Source organism: Megascapheus bottae, chromosome 21 (assembly GCF_031878675.1).
Source record: "Megascapheus bottae isolate mThoBot1 chromosome 21, mThoBot2.hap1, whole genome shotgun sequence".
Classification (NCBI taxonomy): Eukaryota; Metazoa; Chordata; class Mammalia; order Rodentia; family Geomyidae; genus Megascapheus; species Megascapheus bottae.
In genome coordinates, this window is record NC_143529.1 from 20,834,814 (window position 1) to 20,850,644 (window position 15,831).

The 15,831-nt window shown below is 34.1% G+C and overlaps 1 protein-coding gene across 3 annotated transcripts in view; it reads left to right on the top strand.

Annotated features, from left to right (window-relative positions):
• The window catches only part of Spag16 (sperm associated antigen 16), a 732,786-nt gene that overhangs the window by 514,636 nt on the left and 202,319 nt on the right, over positions 1 to 15,831 (top strand). For all 3 annotated transcript variants that reach the window (XM_090354758.1, XM_090354756.1, XM_090354757.1), the window contains one exon: positions 5,226 to 5,352. In XM_090354758.1, coding sequence (XP_090210884.1) covers positions 5,226 to 5,352 — 127 coding nt within the window. The remainder of the gene's footprint in view (positions 1 to 5,225; positions 5,353 to 15,831) is intronic.

The following is a 15,831-nucleotide window of genomic DNA, read 5'->3' on the forward strand; positions in this document are numbered from 1 at the left end:
TTTAGGTGTCTGGTCATTTCTCTTAATGAGAAATAATAAAGTGAACTCTTTTCCTCCTGGCCCGAAGGTGGACAGAGCAAACTCAGCATTTGTTCCTTCATGTGCATATTTTTATGTTTCCCAATACTGTCCTGCATTATAGATGTAAGCACCTCCTTAATTAATTGTTCTCTGTCACGTATACTTTTTGAATATTCTCTTGGTGTTGGTGTCTTCCACTGCAGTTACAGTTCTGTGTTTTTAGTACTAACGACTTGAAACCACTTCATGGATTTTAATTCCACAGTTCATCTAATCAAGTCCTGTGCAATGTTTCCTTGTTTAAGAATTCAAAAGCATAGGCTCTTAATTTAGATTAATGCGGATTAAATCCTTGGACTGTGTTTTACTAAACAGATGGATTTGAGGAAGTTGTGTAGAATGATAAGCTGAATTAGCACTATCTAGAATCTAGGATGGTATTACCAACAAAGATGAAGGATTAATGAGATAAAACAAATGCACTTCCCATTGATGTAAGATTAATTATATAATGTCATAGTTTTGTGTCATGTATATTACCTTCTTTGGAATTATTTTGAAAAGTCCTGCCTTTATATCCATTGGAATAATTGGTGATACAATCATTAACTGATGACTAAAATGTTTATTAATCCCTGAAATATTATCAGAGAAGTTCATACCAAAACAATACAATATTATGTATTTTGTTCTATATATGTTAATATCTGTATATGTACAATATGTATTACTCATATATGTGTAAGTATGTATATTTTCCTCTTCTTCAACTTGAACAACTTACATATTCCCAAATCTTACTTTCTTTTTTATTCCTAATTTCATAACTTATTTGTGTCATTTCATTAATGAGGAAATGGTACAATTAGCTACTACTTAATTTGCCTAGACCTGCACATCTCCTAAAAGACATGCTAATATATCAGTTCAAAAAATGTTTGGAATAATTTTTTCCTCTTAATAAACCTAAACATTGGGTCAGGGGGTTTAGCCTAGTAGTAGAGTGCTTGCCTAGCATGAACGAAGACCTGTGTTCTATTCCTAGGTACCATATACATAGAAAAAAAAGCTGGAAGTGGTGCTGTGGCTCAAGTGTTAGAGCTTATATTCAGCAGATGGAAGGTGCATTACTTCACAAACATTGATACCCTTTCTCATGTTTTAGTACCTATTTCCTTTCCTCAACCCCCACCCTTCATATGGTTTCCCCCCTTTCCCTATCCTATTTCAAGTAACCAAATACAAATATATCCAATATATCAGATAACAAAGTGAGATACTATAACAATATGAGATAACCAAGGGACAGAAAAAGAGATGAGAGATAACATAGTACATTAAGGACAACAATCACTCGTTACATGGCTTTTGTTTCTATATCCTAGAGGTCCTTTCATTTAGCATCATTCTATATGGCCTTATGTATCTAGGTTTTGTTCTAGTGTAAATCTCTGCTAGGAGAGCCCAAGGTTTGTACTGATTGGGACAAATGAGGGAAACCATTGAGCCTATGATCATTTGAGTCTGGCTTACTTCACTTAATATGATGTTTTCTAAGTCTGCAGACAGGTTTTCTTACTCGTTTTTGGTATTGACAGGCTTTATATTGTGAAAATAGTCATACTATTGAACTCATTCTATGAAATGCCTATCAATATCTCAATCTTTCTTTACAGAAATAGAAAAAATCCTAAAATTCCTAAGACCTCAAATAGCAAAAATAATTATGAGCTAAAAGAAAATGTCTGGTGTATCACACTACCAGATATTGAATTATATCACAGTGCTATAATAACAAAACCACATGGAACTAGAAGAAAAGCAGACACAAAAATCTTGGAACATAGTAGAATACCTGTAGTACATTATAGCTATTTGATTTTTGACTAAAAAGTGAATCTACATTTGAGAATAGGAGCCTCTTCAACACATGGTACTCTGAAATCTGATTATCTACTTGCAGAAGATTGAAACGGAGCTTCTGTCTCTCATTGTATAGAAAATGAACCAGTCTTCAATTTAAGAGCTAAAGTACTGAAACTCCTACAAGAAAACATTATAAAAATCTTTGAAATGTATAGGCATAGGTAATTATTTTCTGAATAAAACTAATTGCCCAACTCATAAGAAAAAGAATTGACAAAAGAATTTACATCTGATTTATAAAGTTTTTGCACATCAAAAAATATCAATATCCAAACATCAAGACTCAACCTAGGGAATGGGGGATAATTTTTTTTACCAGCTACTCAATGAATAAAAGATTTGTGAACAGAATAGAATTAAAAAAGTAGCAAAAGAACAAATAATCCAAGTGCTTAAACATTTATTAGAAGAAGAAATAACAAGTACTAATAGGTACATGAAGAAATGTTCAGCATCATTTGGCTATAAAGGATAAGAATATCAAATCTACATCAAAATGTCATATCATCTTGATCAGAATGACCATCAACAAGAAAACAACCAAGGCTATAAGAAAAACAGAGCTTTGTGCACTGCTGGTAGTAATGCAAACAAATGTAGCCACTGTGGAAACCAATGCATTCTTGAAAATCTAAACACAGCCAGATACTGGTGGCTCATTCCTGTAATGCTAACATCTCAAGAGGCTGACCCCTGAGAGCCACGGTTCAGAGCTAGCTTGAGTAGGAAAGTCTGTGAGACCCTTATTTCAAATAAGCCACCAAGAAGGTGAAAGCAGAGCTGTGGCTCAAGTGGTTGGACCTTAGCTTTGAGTTCAAAAGCTGAGGTACTAAGTTAAATCCTAGAGCCAGCAGGCACACACACAAAACACACACACACACAAAAAAAAACACGCACACACAAAACACACACATACACAAAACACACACATACCTACCCCCCCCCCACACACAAAAAAAACCCTAAATTCAGACCTATGTGAATTATGTGGGGAGTTCCCTGTCCAGTTGCCTTCAGGATTTCCTTCACTATTATTACACTCCCAACATCTCTTCATCTCTCAGGGCTCACATTACAGTCATTTTTTCTCTCTATTTTTTTTCCCTTTTATGGAAGGAGGCTGGTGGTAGTTCTTTCGGTTTGCTCAAAGCAATACAGGGTCTGAGGATATTCCAATTGTTGGCTTCAGAATTTTAATTTTTAGCCCTCTCCTTTTCATCACTTCCTTTTGGTAAATGGGGCAGAACTATCAGGGATAGAACTACTATTTACCTCCAGACTTCTGTGAAAAGATTTAACTGAAACAAATCTCTTAGATGAGCTCCATCCCCAAAACCCCTTTTTACCGTAAAACTATAATTATCTTGATCTCCATTATGCTTAAACATTGTCATAGGGTCCACATCTGCTCAACCTGCTTAGTAAAACTAAGTCATTCATTTATTTGCCAAATATATTGCAATTATCAAAAAGAATATGTCTCTCTCTATCATTTATTATATTCATTTTTATCATAATGAATCCTTTTAATAATACACAGCTTTTAAATTTCTAAGGCAATGGAAAATTCTGGCTAAATGAGATTATTGCAAAAAATTATAAAGCATTCTGTGCTGTTTAGTTAATGAAATATTTAGCACAATACCTGGTTAATGAAAACCATTTAATAAATATTGATTCATTTTAATATTGTCAACAGTGATAATTTGACAATAAAAGCTTCAAATATTAAATGATCAAATGTTAACTATTTTAATATCTACTTTCACCCAGCAAAAATGGTAAAATTGTATGTTTATTTTTCTTTATTGCTTCCATATTTAATACTCAGTTACATTAAGTATACTTTGAAATTGTCTTTCCTTCAGATTCCAGACAAAAGTACATCTAGTCAATAATTCGCCCTCAGTGAGAACTGTGTGTACAAATTAAATTCTGATGAGAACTGACCTGCTCTGTTCCCATAATTGAACAAATTTTGTGATTTCTGAGGATGATTGAAATCCTCTATATCTGGAAAGGGCTTTCCCCTCATTTATAACATTAATATTCCCTGCTAATACTGAAAACTGTTCTTTCATTTTCACTTTCTGAGATGAATTTACTGATTTCTCCCCATTCTTATAATACAAGTTGACATACTTGAGAACATTCCAAGTTCTCTATGTTCCTTTCAAGTCATAAAAAAGATGAAGTATCTCATTTAGTAGATTGAGGACAAGATTTTTGTATTCTTTTGCCAGTGAGAGCAGTTACAGAATCTTAACACTAATGGAAAAACAAAATGGCCATTTGAACTGGTACATAGCATGTGCAGTTTATACAGCAATGATAGTAGCCATGATAGAAATGAGAGTTAAATTAAGCTAGCCTAAAGTAATAATGATGAATGTTTTACAGTGTTAATGTTAACAAGTTTAACACCTAAAAATGTAGGAAGAAAACTAGAAGAGAGTTTTGTCTTTACATTTACATAACTGCACTGGAGCTAAAAAGGGATCTAAGTGTCAACCTGAAAGCAGGATATTGATTTATCGCCAACATTTACAATGAGGTTCATATTGTGGATACTTACTGCATTTGGCAAATAAATTAAGTGGTGAGATGATGAGAATGTGTGGAGATTTAAGAGTGGCCGGTGAATATAAACCCTCTTTTATTCATCAGTGTATCCCAGCTCCTGACAGGAAACAAACATTCAATAAGCCTTTCTTAAGCAGAAGTGTAGACAGTTCTTGAGCTCAAAACCAATGAGTCTGTGTTACAGACACTAGACTGGAAAAATAATCTGTCCTGAACCCTACTAATCTGCTAAAGCCAATCACCTCTTTCTTGTTCTACCATTCTACCAAAATACACCCAACAATTCCCAATGGGTGATGTGCCTAACACCACAATAGGCACTATTTCATGACACTATTTCATTATCTGACTTATGTTATTTTCCTCACCATGACAAAGCCTTTTCTTGTTGTCACATATATTATTTCCATGGCATATAAACTGTATACATGCAAATCAAACACTCTAAACAGCTTTTTGGGAAAGCTGTTAACTAAAATTTAGTGTAAGATTCCATATATTGTCTTTTTCCCCCCTATATAAGGGACAAAGGTACAATGATATCTTTTAACTTTGGATAACCTTTACGAAGTTACAATATTGGCCTTGTGAAATTATGTAACATTGTGACATGACTCTGATGTTTTGTCTTTGGGTTGTAAGGTATATTGCTGTAGATGAATACACAGTTTTCACGTTTCTTTTATATTTTACAGGGTCATATAATAGCTTCCTGTGACACCTGTGGGGTTATAAAGCTATGGGATTTTCGGAAGCTATTACCCATCGTGTCCATTGATATCGGCCCCAGTCCTGTCAATGAAGTGAACTTTGACCCAACAGGTAGGATTCTTTTATTTAACTCTAGGACCAGATTAACAAGACTGTTATTCAAACCAGAACTGTTTTATCTTCTTTTAGGATTTTTATGCTCTCTATTCCAATGAAAACTTGTTTTTTATATCTCATTACTTATAATATGTTCAATATCATCCATGTTATATATAACACATCATGACAGAATTACCTTGGTCATCTAGTTAAAGTAGGAACTAACAAGACATGTGTGGGTTAGCATAGATAAAAGCATTGCTATGGAGCAATGGAAAATTTATTGCTCAAATTCACTTATAGAACAATACGCCATAAGCAAAAATGTTTTCTTTTTTAATAAAAGCAATAGTAGTGGAGAAGAGGAAAGAATAAAATTTGATGATGCAGTAACATTTTAATGAATATTTTCATCATGTAAATATAATAAATCACCCTACATCATCTAGATTATGCAATTTTTATGAAATATGTGTTCATCTTTTTGTTACATGTGTGTGCTCTGAATCATCTAATATTATTTGATTAGGTTTAGCATTTTTCTGGAATAATGTAAATATTGCAAACTAGATAAAATATTTTGTCCTTCCTCATGATGATTGGTATAGTCATTGATATTAAAAGTCACTTTGATTCCAACTGTCCACTTAGTGGATTAAAAATATAGTTCTGTTTACATTTTTGATGCTGGACTTTGCTAAATAAAAATGGACAAGGTATTGCTCTTTAATTAGGGTGATTTACTTTTGAACTTTTGGAGGCTGTGAGATTTTTCAGTCCCAATGACTTGTGGTTGATCCAAGTTATAGTAAAGACAAAAGCATTCATTGTTTTTAATGAAGAAATAATGCTTGTATAAACAGTTTATATGAATTCTGTAAAACAGGAAGCAGAAATATAACATGAAATAATATGACTGTTGTGTATTTCTTATGTTGTCATCTTACATCTGGAATATTTGAAATAGTTATATGTGACTTCTTCAATGTTAGATTCTTCCCATTATAACTGAGTATGTGAACCACCCTAAAAACAGTGCCCTCTTGAAATATAGTTTTAGTTGCCAGGCATGATGGTGCATACCTGTAATCCCAGCATCGGGCAAGTGGAGAACAGAGGGTGGTGAGTTCAGGGTGAGCCTGAACTACCAAAAACTAAAAAATAAAAAGTAATATGTTTTTGGCAATATTCTTGACGTTAAGAAATTTGTGATGTGCCAGAATTCAAAATGAGAACACTGTGCACGTGAAAACATCCCAGCTATAACAATTTCTTTTGATGTACTGAATTAATATTTTAATTTCTGATACACAAATATACCTTGATATCATAGCTCTGAAGGGGCATTAACTTGATTTTCATAAATATTTCTCAACCCTAAATCCTTTACTCTTTTGAGTGAGCATGTACTTATTCTAAACTTTGAAATATTAAAACTTTTGGCTATTCATTATACTAATAGTAGGTATAAGTTATTTTGAAATGCTGTGCTAAAATTGTAATAGTTTATTATTACTAAAGGAATTTCCACTGACTTTATAATAACCTTATCATCAGCAGAAAGTCATTGTATAATCATATAAATGTATTTCAAATAAGGATCAGTGTCTATCTTCTTTCATACAAGTCATTTTGCTGTTAAACCCTGGGTAAAGGGAAATCCTTGATATTTTTTCCTCTCCATAATTATTACTTTCCTGGGAATTTGGTAATATTAAGGAAATATGATGAAACAGTAGGAACACAAGAGTATGGATTGGAGCCTGTGAAAACACTCTATTAGCCTGAGGCAGTGTAATCTCAACCTGACCTTGCATCCTGTGTCCATTTCTCCAAGGAACAGGAGATATTCATTTTAATTCCCCCTGTCTGAGAAATCACTGTCATATATGAAATATGAGTTTTGTGCAGAAGTCTTCAAATGACTCTTACAAGCTATCTAAAGTTGGAGAACCTAGGGGAAACAAATACAAAGTCTGATAAAAGTGTGAAAATCACAAAGGAAAGTACCAGAAATTATATTTCTCAAGAGAGAGAACAAAAGAGTACAAATTATAGAGAGCAACAAAATTGAATTTAGAAAGTGGCTATGTACATATATTCTAACCATTATTTGGGGGAGAACATAATATTTAAAAGAGAAATAGAAAACAATTAATTCCTGAAAGTATTTGGCCTAGGAAAAACACTATACCTAAGCCAACTCAAAATATACCTTAATTTGAAGATGTCTGTATATTTTCCCAGTGGCAAGCTATTACAAGTCTATATCGTATAATTATTTCCAAAAGCAATAGGTGAGTACTCAATACTTCTTGAGGGCTTACCTTGAACTCTGTGATGGAATCTAGTTGGGCAGTGATGCGGGATAACACATGATTCGTTACAGCTGTGCTGAGTGAACCTGAGGAAAGCTGTTGAAAGCGCACATTCAATGACATCCAAGTATTTATTTTGTAATTCATGTAAGGGATTGGAGAGCATCCTGTCTGATGTATTTCCTACAAGAAATAAAGTAATTGTCAGATACCCTAAATGATCGTCATAGAAACAAAGATTTCCTATTTCTAGAACGATTTAATTTAATTTAATTAAGAACATCTTTGAAAGGAATGTTTCTGCATACAATGACTTACCTTTTATAAACAGAAGATTTCTCGGGGTTGCAAAGCTGACACAATATAAAAATAAACCACAAGAGTCGTTGATTAAAAAGAAGAAATCTTGTACACACCTTTCACTGAAAATAGATCGAAATGGCCTCATTATTATTAAGCCCACCAGCAAATATTTTGATTTTAGCTTTATCCAAGTAAATATGCCTTAAGGAATGGTATTTTAAAATTGAGATACCTTGGGCCAGGAGATTGGCCTAGCGGTAGAGTGCTTGCCTAGCATGCACAAAGACCCAGGTTTGATTCCTTGGCACCACATACATAGAAAAAAGCCGGAAGGGGTGCTGAGATTCAAGTGGTAGAGCTCTAGCCTTGAGAAAGTCCAGGGAAAGTGCTCAGGCTCTGAGCTCAAGCCCAGGATTGGCAAAAATAAAAATAAAACTGAGATACCTAATCACACATCATCTTTCAGATATAGCTGTCAAAAAATTTTGTGGAAACTAGAGGTTTGGGAAACAAATGTGAATTGTAATGGAGACTCGGGTTTAACTACACCTTCAGTACCATTTAAAATTTAGACTTATGGACGAATCTCCCTAAAGTAGCTCTCCTCTTGGAAATAGTGGGAAATAACTGTCTTGTCGTGTTTATCATGAATTCAAAGACATAATAGTACTGTATGCCTGCCTTGAGTGGGAAGGGATCTGAGGGGTCATTTTACTGCTTTTAAGAGTGAAGAATGTAAGTCAACCTACTTATGTACAAGTAGGATGCTCACAGCTCTGCACCACTGTAAGGAAGAATGTCCGTTTTTTTTTTTAAAAGATACAGAGGTCAAAGTCTCATTCTGAGGCAACACTATTTTTCATAAAATAACTGAATGGTTGACTGAATTGATGTATAAATAGGATATATGTGTGTATATACATATAATGAAAAGATGGAAAGACATATGAGCCACCATGTAGGATTTAATGTTTCTCTTACTGTGTCAGTTCCTACACATTTAAAAGAGATATTGCAAGTGTGATAGCATTATTTACATAATGTTTTATTTGCAAATTCATTACTTGTAACAAATACAGATTATCTGTGTTTACAGATGAATACATTATTAGCCTATATTTATAATCTAGTATTTGTGAAGGGATAAGTGTCCCTTTGTCATTAAACAGAGAGCCTCCTGGTAATATAAAGCAACGTTTTTTTTTGCATATGAAGATTCATCTAAACAGTATCTCTCACTTAGCATACTCAAAATGCCATATGCTTTCCCATTCAAAAATTTATAGCTATTTCAGAAAATGTTAAATGGAATCTCATCATGAAAGTAATGAAAATGAATGGTGAGAATTTATACATACCCTCTCCCACATTCCCTGATGCACTGCATTTAACAGTGGTTTCCCCACTTTGGAAACAATAATTCTAGAATATTTGTAAAGGAGTCACATCACTGAAAATACAGAGGATGAAATTTGAGCCAGATGGGGACTATCTAGCAGAAAGATTTATCAGTATCACATCATCAAAATGGGCAAACTTTCTCACCATTTGGAGAAAATCCCAACTACTCTCCACAGGCACAATTGCAATAAATATGCTAAAATGAGAGTCCAGAAAAAAATACTCTTGATTGAAAAATAAGAAATGTATCAGACTTCCCTCTGCCCCAGTTTTTCAAGACAAAATGAGATAACTTTAAACTCTTGGTCCAAATTAGATTCATCAGTCTCTGTTAATAAAGGCTGCAGAAGATAGTTTTGTATTTAAAGGGCAGCTTGTCTTTGGTCCCCTCCAATAGAGACAATGAAGTATAGTGGAAAGAGTACTCATCCAGAATTTCAAAGCCCTGACTTGGATTTTCTCTATATTTCTTTCTGGCAAAATGATTGTTGGTGAGAGTTCTAAACATGTCTGAGCCTTGATTTTCTTCTATAAGAAATATATTTGAAATCCATAAGGATTTTCATCCAGCCAAAGTCTAGTAACAGGGACCACCTGGATTGACTTCATACCTAAAAACACTGTCAAGAGAGAATAAGAGGCAAACATGAATTAAGCAGCAGTTTTGAGACACTGAATGTTGGGTCAAAAAGTCATCATGATTCCTGAGAGGTGAGACTTAAGTTAAGGACATTACTATACCAGATTATTGTCTGAAGAAAGTTTTTTGGTATCAGGTCAGAGCTGGGCACACTACAATGCTGGGCGGGGGGTGGGGGGGTGGGGGTGGTAATCTGGAATCAAAGAAGCAGCTCTCAAGTCTGAAAAGTGGAGCTGAGAAAGGATGAGAGCAGGCCAGGAAGAATCCTGGAGATTTGTAGTTCATCCTTCAGTCTCCAGCTGAGACCTCACAACTTGAGACAGGGGAAAGGTGTGCATGAAGCATTAAGGGCAAAGAAATTCCAGGAGCTCACACAGGCCTAGGGACTGAAAGTATCTGAAATTTAAACTGAAAACGGGTAGAGTTGAAACTACCTAACTACTACTATTTTCCATATATGAATTTGTATACAGCTTTGCCCACTCATCTGTATATTGTCTGTATGTATTCATTTCTATGTAGTCATCTCACCACAACAGCAAGCTTGAGCATTTACAAGAAACTACATGGAGAACAAAGCCTGAAATTCTCACTAGGCAACTATTTGCTGGAGATCTATTAGAATAACATCTCTAATGTTTTGGAGACAGATTCTCATGAACTTTACTGGCTTTCATCCATTATCTGAGTGGCTGGGATTGCAGGCAGGAGCCACTGTGCCCAACTTTTTCATCTCCTTTTGACTGATAAAGAAACAGATTTACACAATATTAACTATCCTAGGGTTATCCAGCTAATTAACATGCAGTTGGAATTTTTAACAGCAGATTAAAGCCAGATTTAATATAAATTTCAGGGTAATAATATTTGCTTCTATATTACTATATAGCATCTATTAGAGGAATGATTCATTAACTATGGATACTGAAATAGTCCTGCTAATAACCATGTGGAGAAATTGGACTGAGTAAGACACAGAATCCTATGCCCATTAGTTTCTTTTTGGAGGTGAGGGGAAAAAAAAGAGAATCTGCTTAGTGTTATATGTCTGGGTTTGACATATCTTAAAAAAAAGGGTTATCTAAAATGCTGTTTGTTTCTACTGGTAGTTAAAACTTGAAACTAATACAATAGTATAAATTTCTATCCAAGGCCGGGAGTTTGGCCTAGTAGTTAAAGTGCTTGCCTAGCATGCATGAAGACCGGGGTTCGATTCCTCGGTACCACATATAGAAAAAAAAAAAGCCGGAAGTGGTGCTGAGGCTCAAGTGGTAGAGCTCTAGCCTTGAGAAAGTCCAAGGACAGTGCTCAGGCCCTGAGCCTCAAGCCCAGGACTGGCAAAAAAAAAAAAAATTCTATCCAAGAGGTCTGTGATAAATTATACTAGCTCTAGAAGAACCTTTCTTTCTGCTTTTCAAGTGTTCAAGTGTTCTTTAGTACTATATGCCTAACATAATTCCTGACACCATTGTCATTAAATAAAGTTTTCAAATAATAAAGGAACACATATGTTTGATTCTATGTATATGTGTTGTTTTGCTAGGGATTGAACCCAGGCTCTCACTCATGTTTTCATTTAGCTGAGGCCTGTTTAAAAATAAAACTATGTTGAAAAATAGATAAATGAAACTCACATAACTTAGGAAGAAAAAGTACAAGACAATTTCTTTTGTCTTCAAATCAAAACAAACCCCTTCTATAACATAACTTCTTAGGGAGAATTCATGATGATAAATTTTTATCTCTGAAACGTATGAGGTCCATGCTATGACATTCTTTAAAAAAAGAATAAGAAAAGATTTACTTTTTTAAAAAAACTGACCTGCTAACCCAGCTCAATTATTTTATATTCAAACATTATTTATTTCCCTGTCTGAGTAGCCCTGTTGTGTTTGCAAATCCATTTGTTCTAAGTATAAACAGTACCCCCAATATGGGAGAAAGGAACTGGAGTAGCTGAAGGAAATCAGATTATGTAGTATTGCTGTATATACACACGTGTATGACTGTTGTGAGGCAGGCTATGATCTAGGAACATGGATTCCTCATTTAATCCTCACAACATGTAACTCTTTCTCCCATTTTATATTTTTGAGAGCTTTAATGACATATTTACACTAATAAGTTTACATATACTTAAAATTCCATGAAAACCAGAATTTCATTTTACTACTGTAAATCAAGAACTATATTGAAAACATAGGGATTAGAGGAATTAATTTTATACTTTATGTGGAAAATGAGTCTTTTATTCCTCTTTAGTTTTGTCTTAGTATTTTACCATTGACAAGCAACTTATGCAGAGAAAGTATTGGGTATGCTATGTCAGTAATGTTCATGATATCTTGCAAGTTTTAAAGACATATTAGTCAAAGATAATGATAATTCAGGTGCAGTATTCATAGTGATAGAAATAATTATGGCCATGAGTTTCTTTTGATAGATCTGATGTACATTCTGAATAGTTTGTGACTGCCATTTCAGCCATGAAGTATTTATATTATTATTATTATTCTAATAAGGGTTCATAAATTCTAAAATTGCAATAAAATGCACAATTTATGATAGGTTAATATACATGGAAGTTACTGAATTCCACCTCAAAACATAAAATCTGTATCTGTCACTAAGTCTTGTTCTTTTAGAAGTATAAGGACTGAATATATAGATAATAGCAGAGCTGTATACTGTACTGTGGGCATGTATAAAAGCGTCCTCTTAGAATTCTCTTGTTGGCTGTAGAAAGAATGCTTTAAGAATTCCAATACCCATAAACTTTTTAAAAGTCTGGACTGTATAAAGAAAACATCTAGAAGGTCATATCATATGCATTAAGAAAGCACATTCTCAAGCACAAGCTGTAATCCCGCAAAATAAAATTATCGTCCCTTCATGATGTATAATATGAAAGTGAGCAGGACACTCAAATTCTCTTGGCCTCAGCTTTATCATCTGTAAAATTGTAAGTCTGGGTGAAGTGGCTTCATCAGCTGATTTACAGCCTAATATGTGAATAATTTTTATTTCATTTCCCTGGTGTTGAGTGAAATTAGGACATGGTTTCCTGAGGCAAAAATATTATTAGTAGAATTTAAATGTTCTAGTATACTGTTTAAAATAAAGAAGTTAAATATAAAATGTAAATATGATATCCTACTTTTCCTTGAATAAAATTTGGTATAATAAATAAGGATTGGGTTACTTAAGCCTTAAGCCTCAAATTTAAATGGTAACTGTACTGGTCAGCAGAATAAATGTTTTCCTCAAATATCAAATTACATTCCATCTCTTCTTTTTTTTTTTTTTGATCGTGAAACTTGAACTCTGGACCTGGATATTGTCTCTGAGCTCTTCAGCTCAAGGCTACAACCCTACCCCTTGAGCCACAGCACCATTTCCGGTTTTCTGGTGATTAATTGAAGATAAGAGTCTCATGGGCTTTTTAGTAGTGCCAAGGCTGGCTTTGAACCTCAGTCCTTAGATCTCAGCCTCCTAAGTACCTAGGATCACAGGCGGGAGTCACTGCACTCAGCTAAGTTACATTCAACCTCTAACTACAGGAATTTTGGCAATAAAATGCATCAGTCCCAACACTTTAATGCAGTAAATTAATGCCCAGACCAGAGTCTTTTTATAGAACAATGTAAAATAATAACATTCTGACCCATTCTGGTTAAATTAAAGCAGAAAATACCTTATTAACCTTACAAATTACAAACATTCATAATACAGATTCAGTCAGCTTTCAAAGCTGCAGTTGCATGAATGTTAAAGATATATAAATTAATTTTTTCAGTTTTGTGTAGCATTTTTATGTCCTTTTATAGCATGTATTAGTTGTACTAGCAGGGTTTCATAAGTGACATTTCCACACATGCATACCATGCACAGCAATTGAGCTCATTCCTCCACTTTCCCTTCTTAAAACAACTTAATCAGTTTTCCTCATCCTGTTTCCATACACGTATATTAAAAGCTTCAATCCCATTTACTTTCAGTTATCTTCCTTCTCCATATATTTCCCCCACTGGGTCCCACCCCAGTAAGACTGGCTTTCATATACTATCTGTACATGGGGTTTTCCCACCTGCATATATTATATATTAATTGGATCAATCATTTCTATTTTTCTCTTTTTCATTTCTCTATATTGTTCAACACATTCACCATTTGTTATCTTCATGTATAAATTCCTTGTATTTCAATATTATTTATTCTTCTTCATTCTCTTTTACTGTCTCCCTTCTCCTTGAACCCTCAAACAGTACCACAGTTAAAATTATTGCTTATGTATTTGTGTAGGCATGTTTGCATATATATACATACACACATATATAAATAAATGAAGTCTAGCTTCCACAAATTATGAAAATATGGGATGACTGAACTCAATAGCACAGCTTGTAGGCATGCCTCAGTTGGTAGAGAGCTAGCCAATGAGTGAAAGTTGTAGGAACCAAATTCAAGTCCTAGTCTTGAACTTAAAAAAGTCTTAACTGTAAAAGGAACCACAGAAATTGCAAAAATATGAAAACAAAACATACAAGGTTGAATGACTAGTAGGTTTTGAAGAAAGAAGGAGGGAAATCTGAGTTCTTAGAATATAATGAAAATAAAACACGCTGTATCAGAATTTTGAATATAATAAAGGCAATGCTAGTGGGGTCATGTATAGCTATGAGTAACAATTGTAAGAAAAATTGGCTGGGAGTTTGGCCTAGTGGTAGAGTGCTTGCCTACCATGCACAAAGATCCGGGTTCGATTCCTCGGTACCACATAGATGGAAAAAAGCTGAAAGTGGTGCTGTGGCTCAAGTGGTAGAGCTCTAGCCTTGAGAAAGTCCAAGGACATAGTGCTCAAGCCCTGAGTTCAAGCCCCACAACTGGCAAAAAAAGTTATAATAAAGAAAGGAAAGAAGGAAAGAAGGAAGGAAGGAAGGAAAAGGTGAGAGAAAGAAAGAAAGAAAGAAAGAAAGAAAGAAAGAAAGAAAGAAAGAAAGAAAGAAAGAAAGAAAGAAAGAAAGGTAGGAAGGAGGAGGGAAGGAAGGTGAGAGAGGAAAAAAAAGTAAGAAATAAAGAATAAACAAGGAAGGAAGATGAGAGGGAAAGAAAGAAAGAAAAAAAGAAAGAAAGAAAGAAAGAAAGAAAGAAAGAAAGAAAGAAAGAAAGGAGCAAGCAAGCAAGGAAGAGAGAAAGAAAGAAAGAAGAAAAGAAAGAAGGAAGATGGGAGAGAGAAAGAAAGAAAAAAGAAAGCAAAGAAGGGAGGGAAGGAAAGAAAGAGAAGAAAAGGAAGGAAGAAAGGATCAAGGAAGGTAGGGAGGGCAGGAGAGAGAGAAAAAGAAAATGAGAACAAAAAAAAAAGATTTCAAAAAGCTAGTCTAATGATGTACCAAAAACTTCTAGAAAATAAGGACTAGCAAAAGTCTATACTAGCAGATGGGAGGAAATTATAAAGATTAAGAGAAAAAATTGAACAAGATAGAGACAAAAATTGAACTATACAAAGAATTAAACCAAAAGATGTTCCCTTGAAAAGATATATAAAATTGATAATTCCTCAGCCACTCTTATCAAAAGAAGGAAGAATACTCAGATGAGATGAAATATATATGAGATAAAAAACTACCCAGTTAGGAACAATTTGGAAACCAATAATGAGTAAACTAGAATATCAAGAAATAAATTTGTAGTTGCATTTAAGTTACCAAAACCGTATCAGGAAGATATAAACTTATGTAAAATAAACCTGTAGCATTTTAAGCATAGTAATCACTGCAGTTTCAATCTCTGACATAGTTGTACTATACTGAAGTTTAATTGTAACTTTGT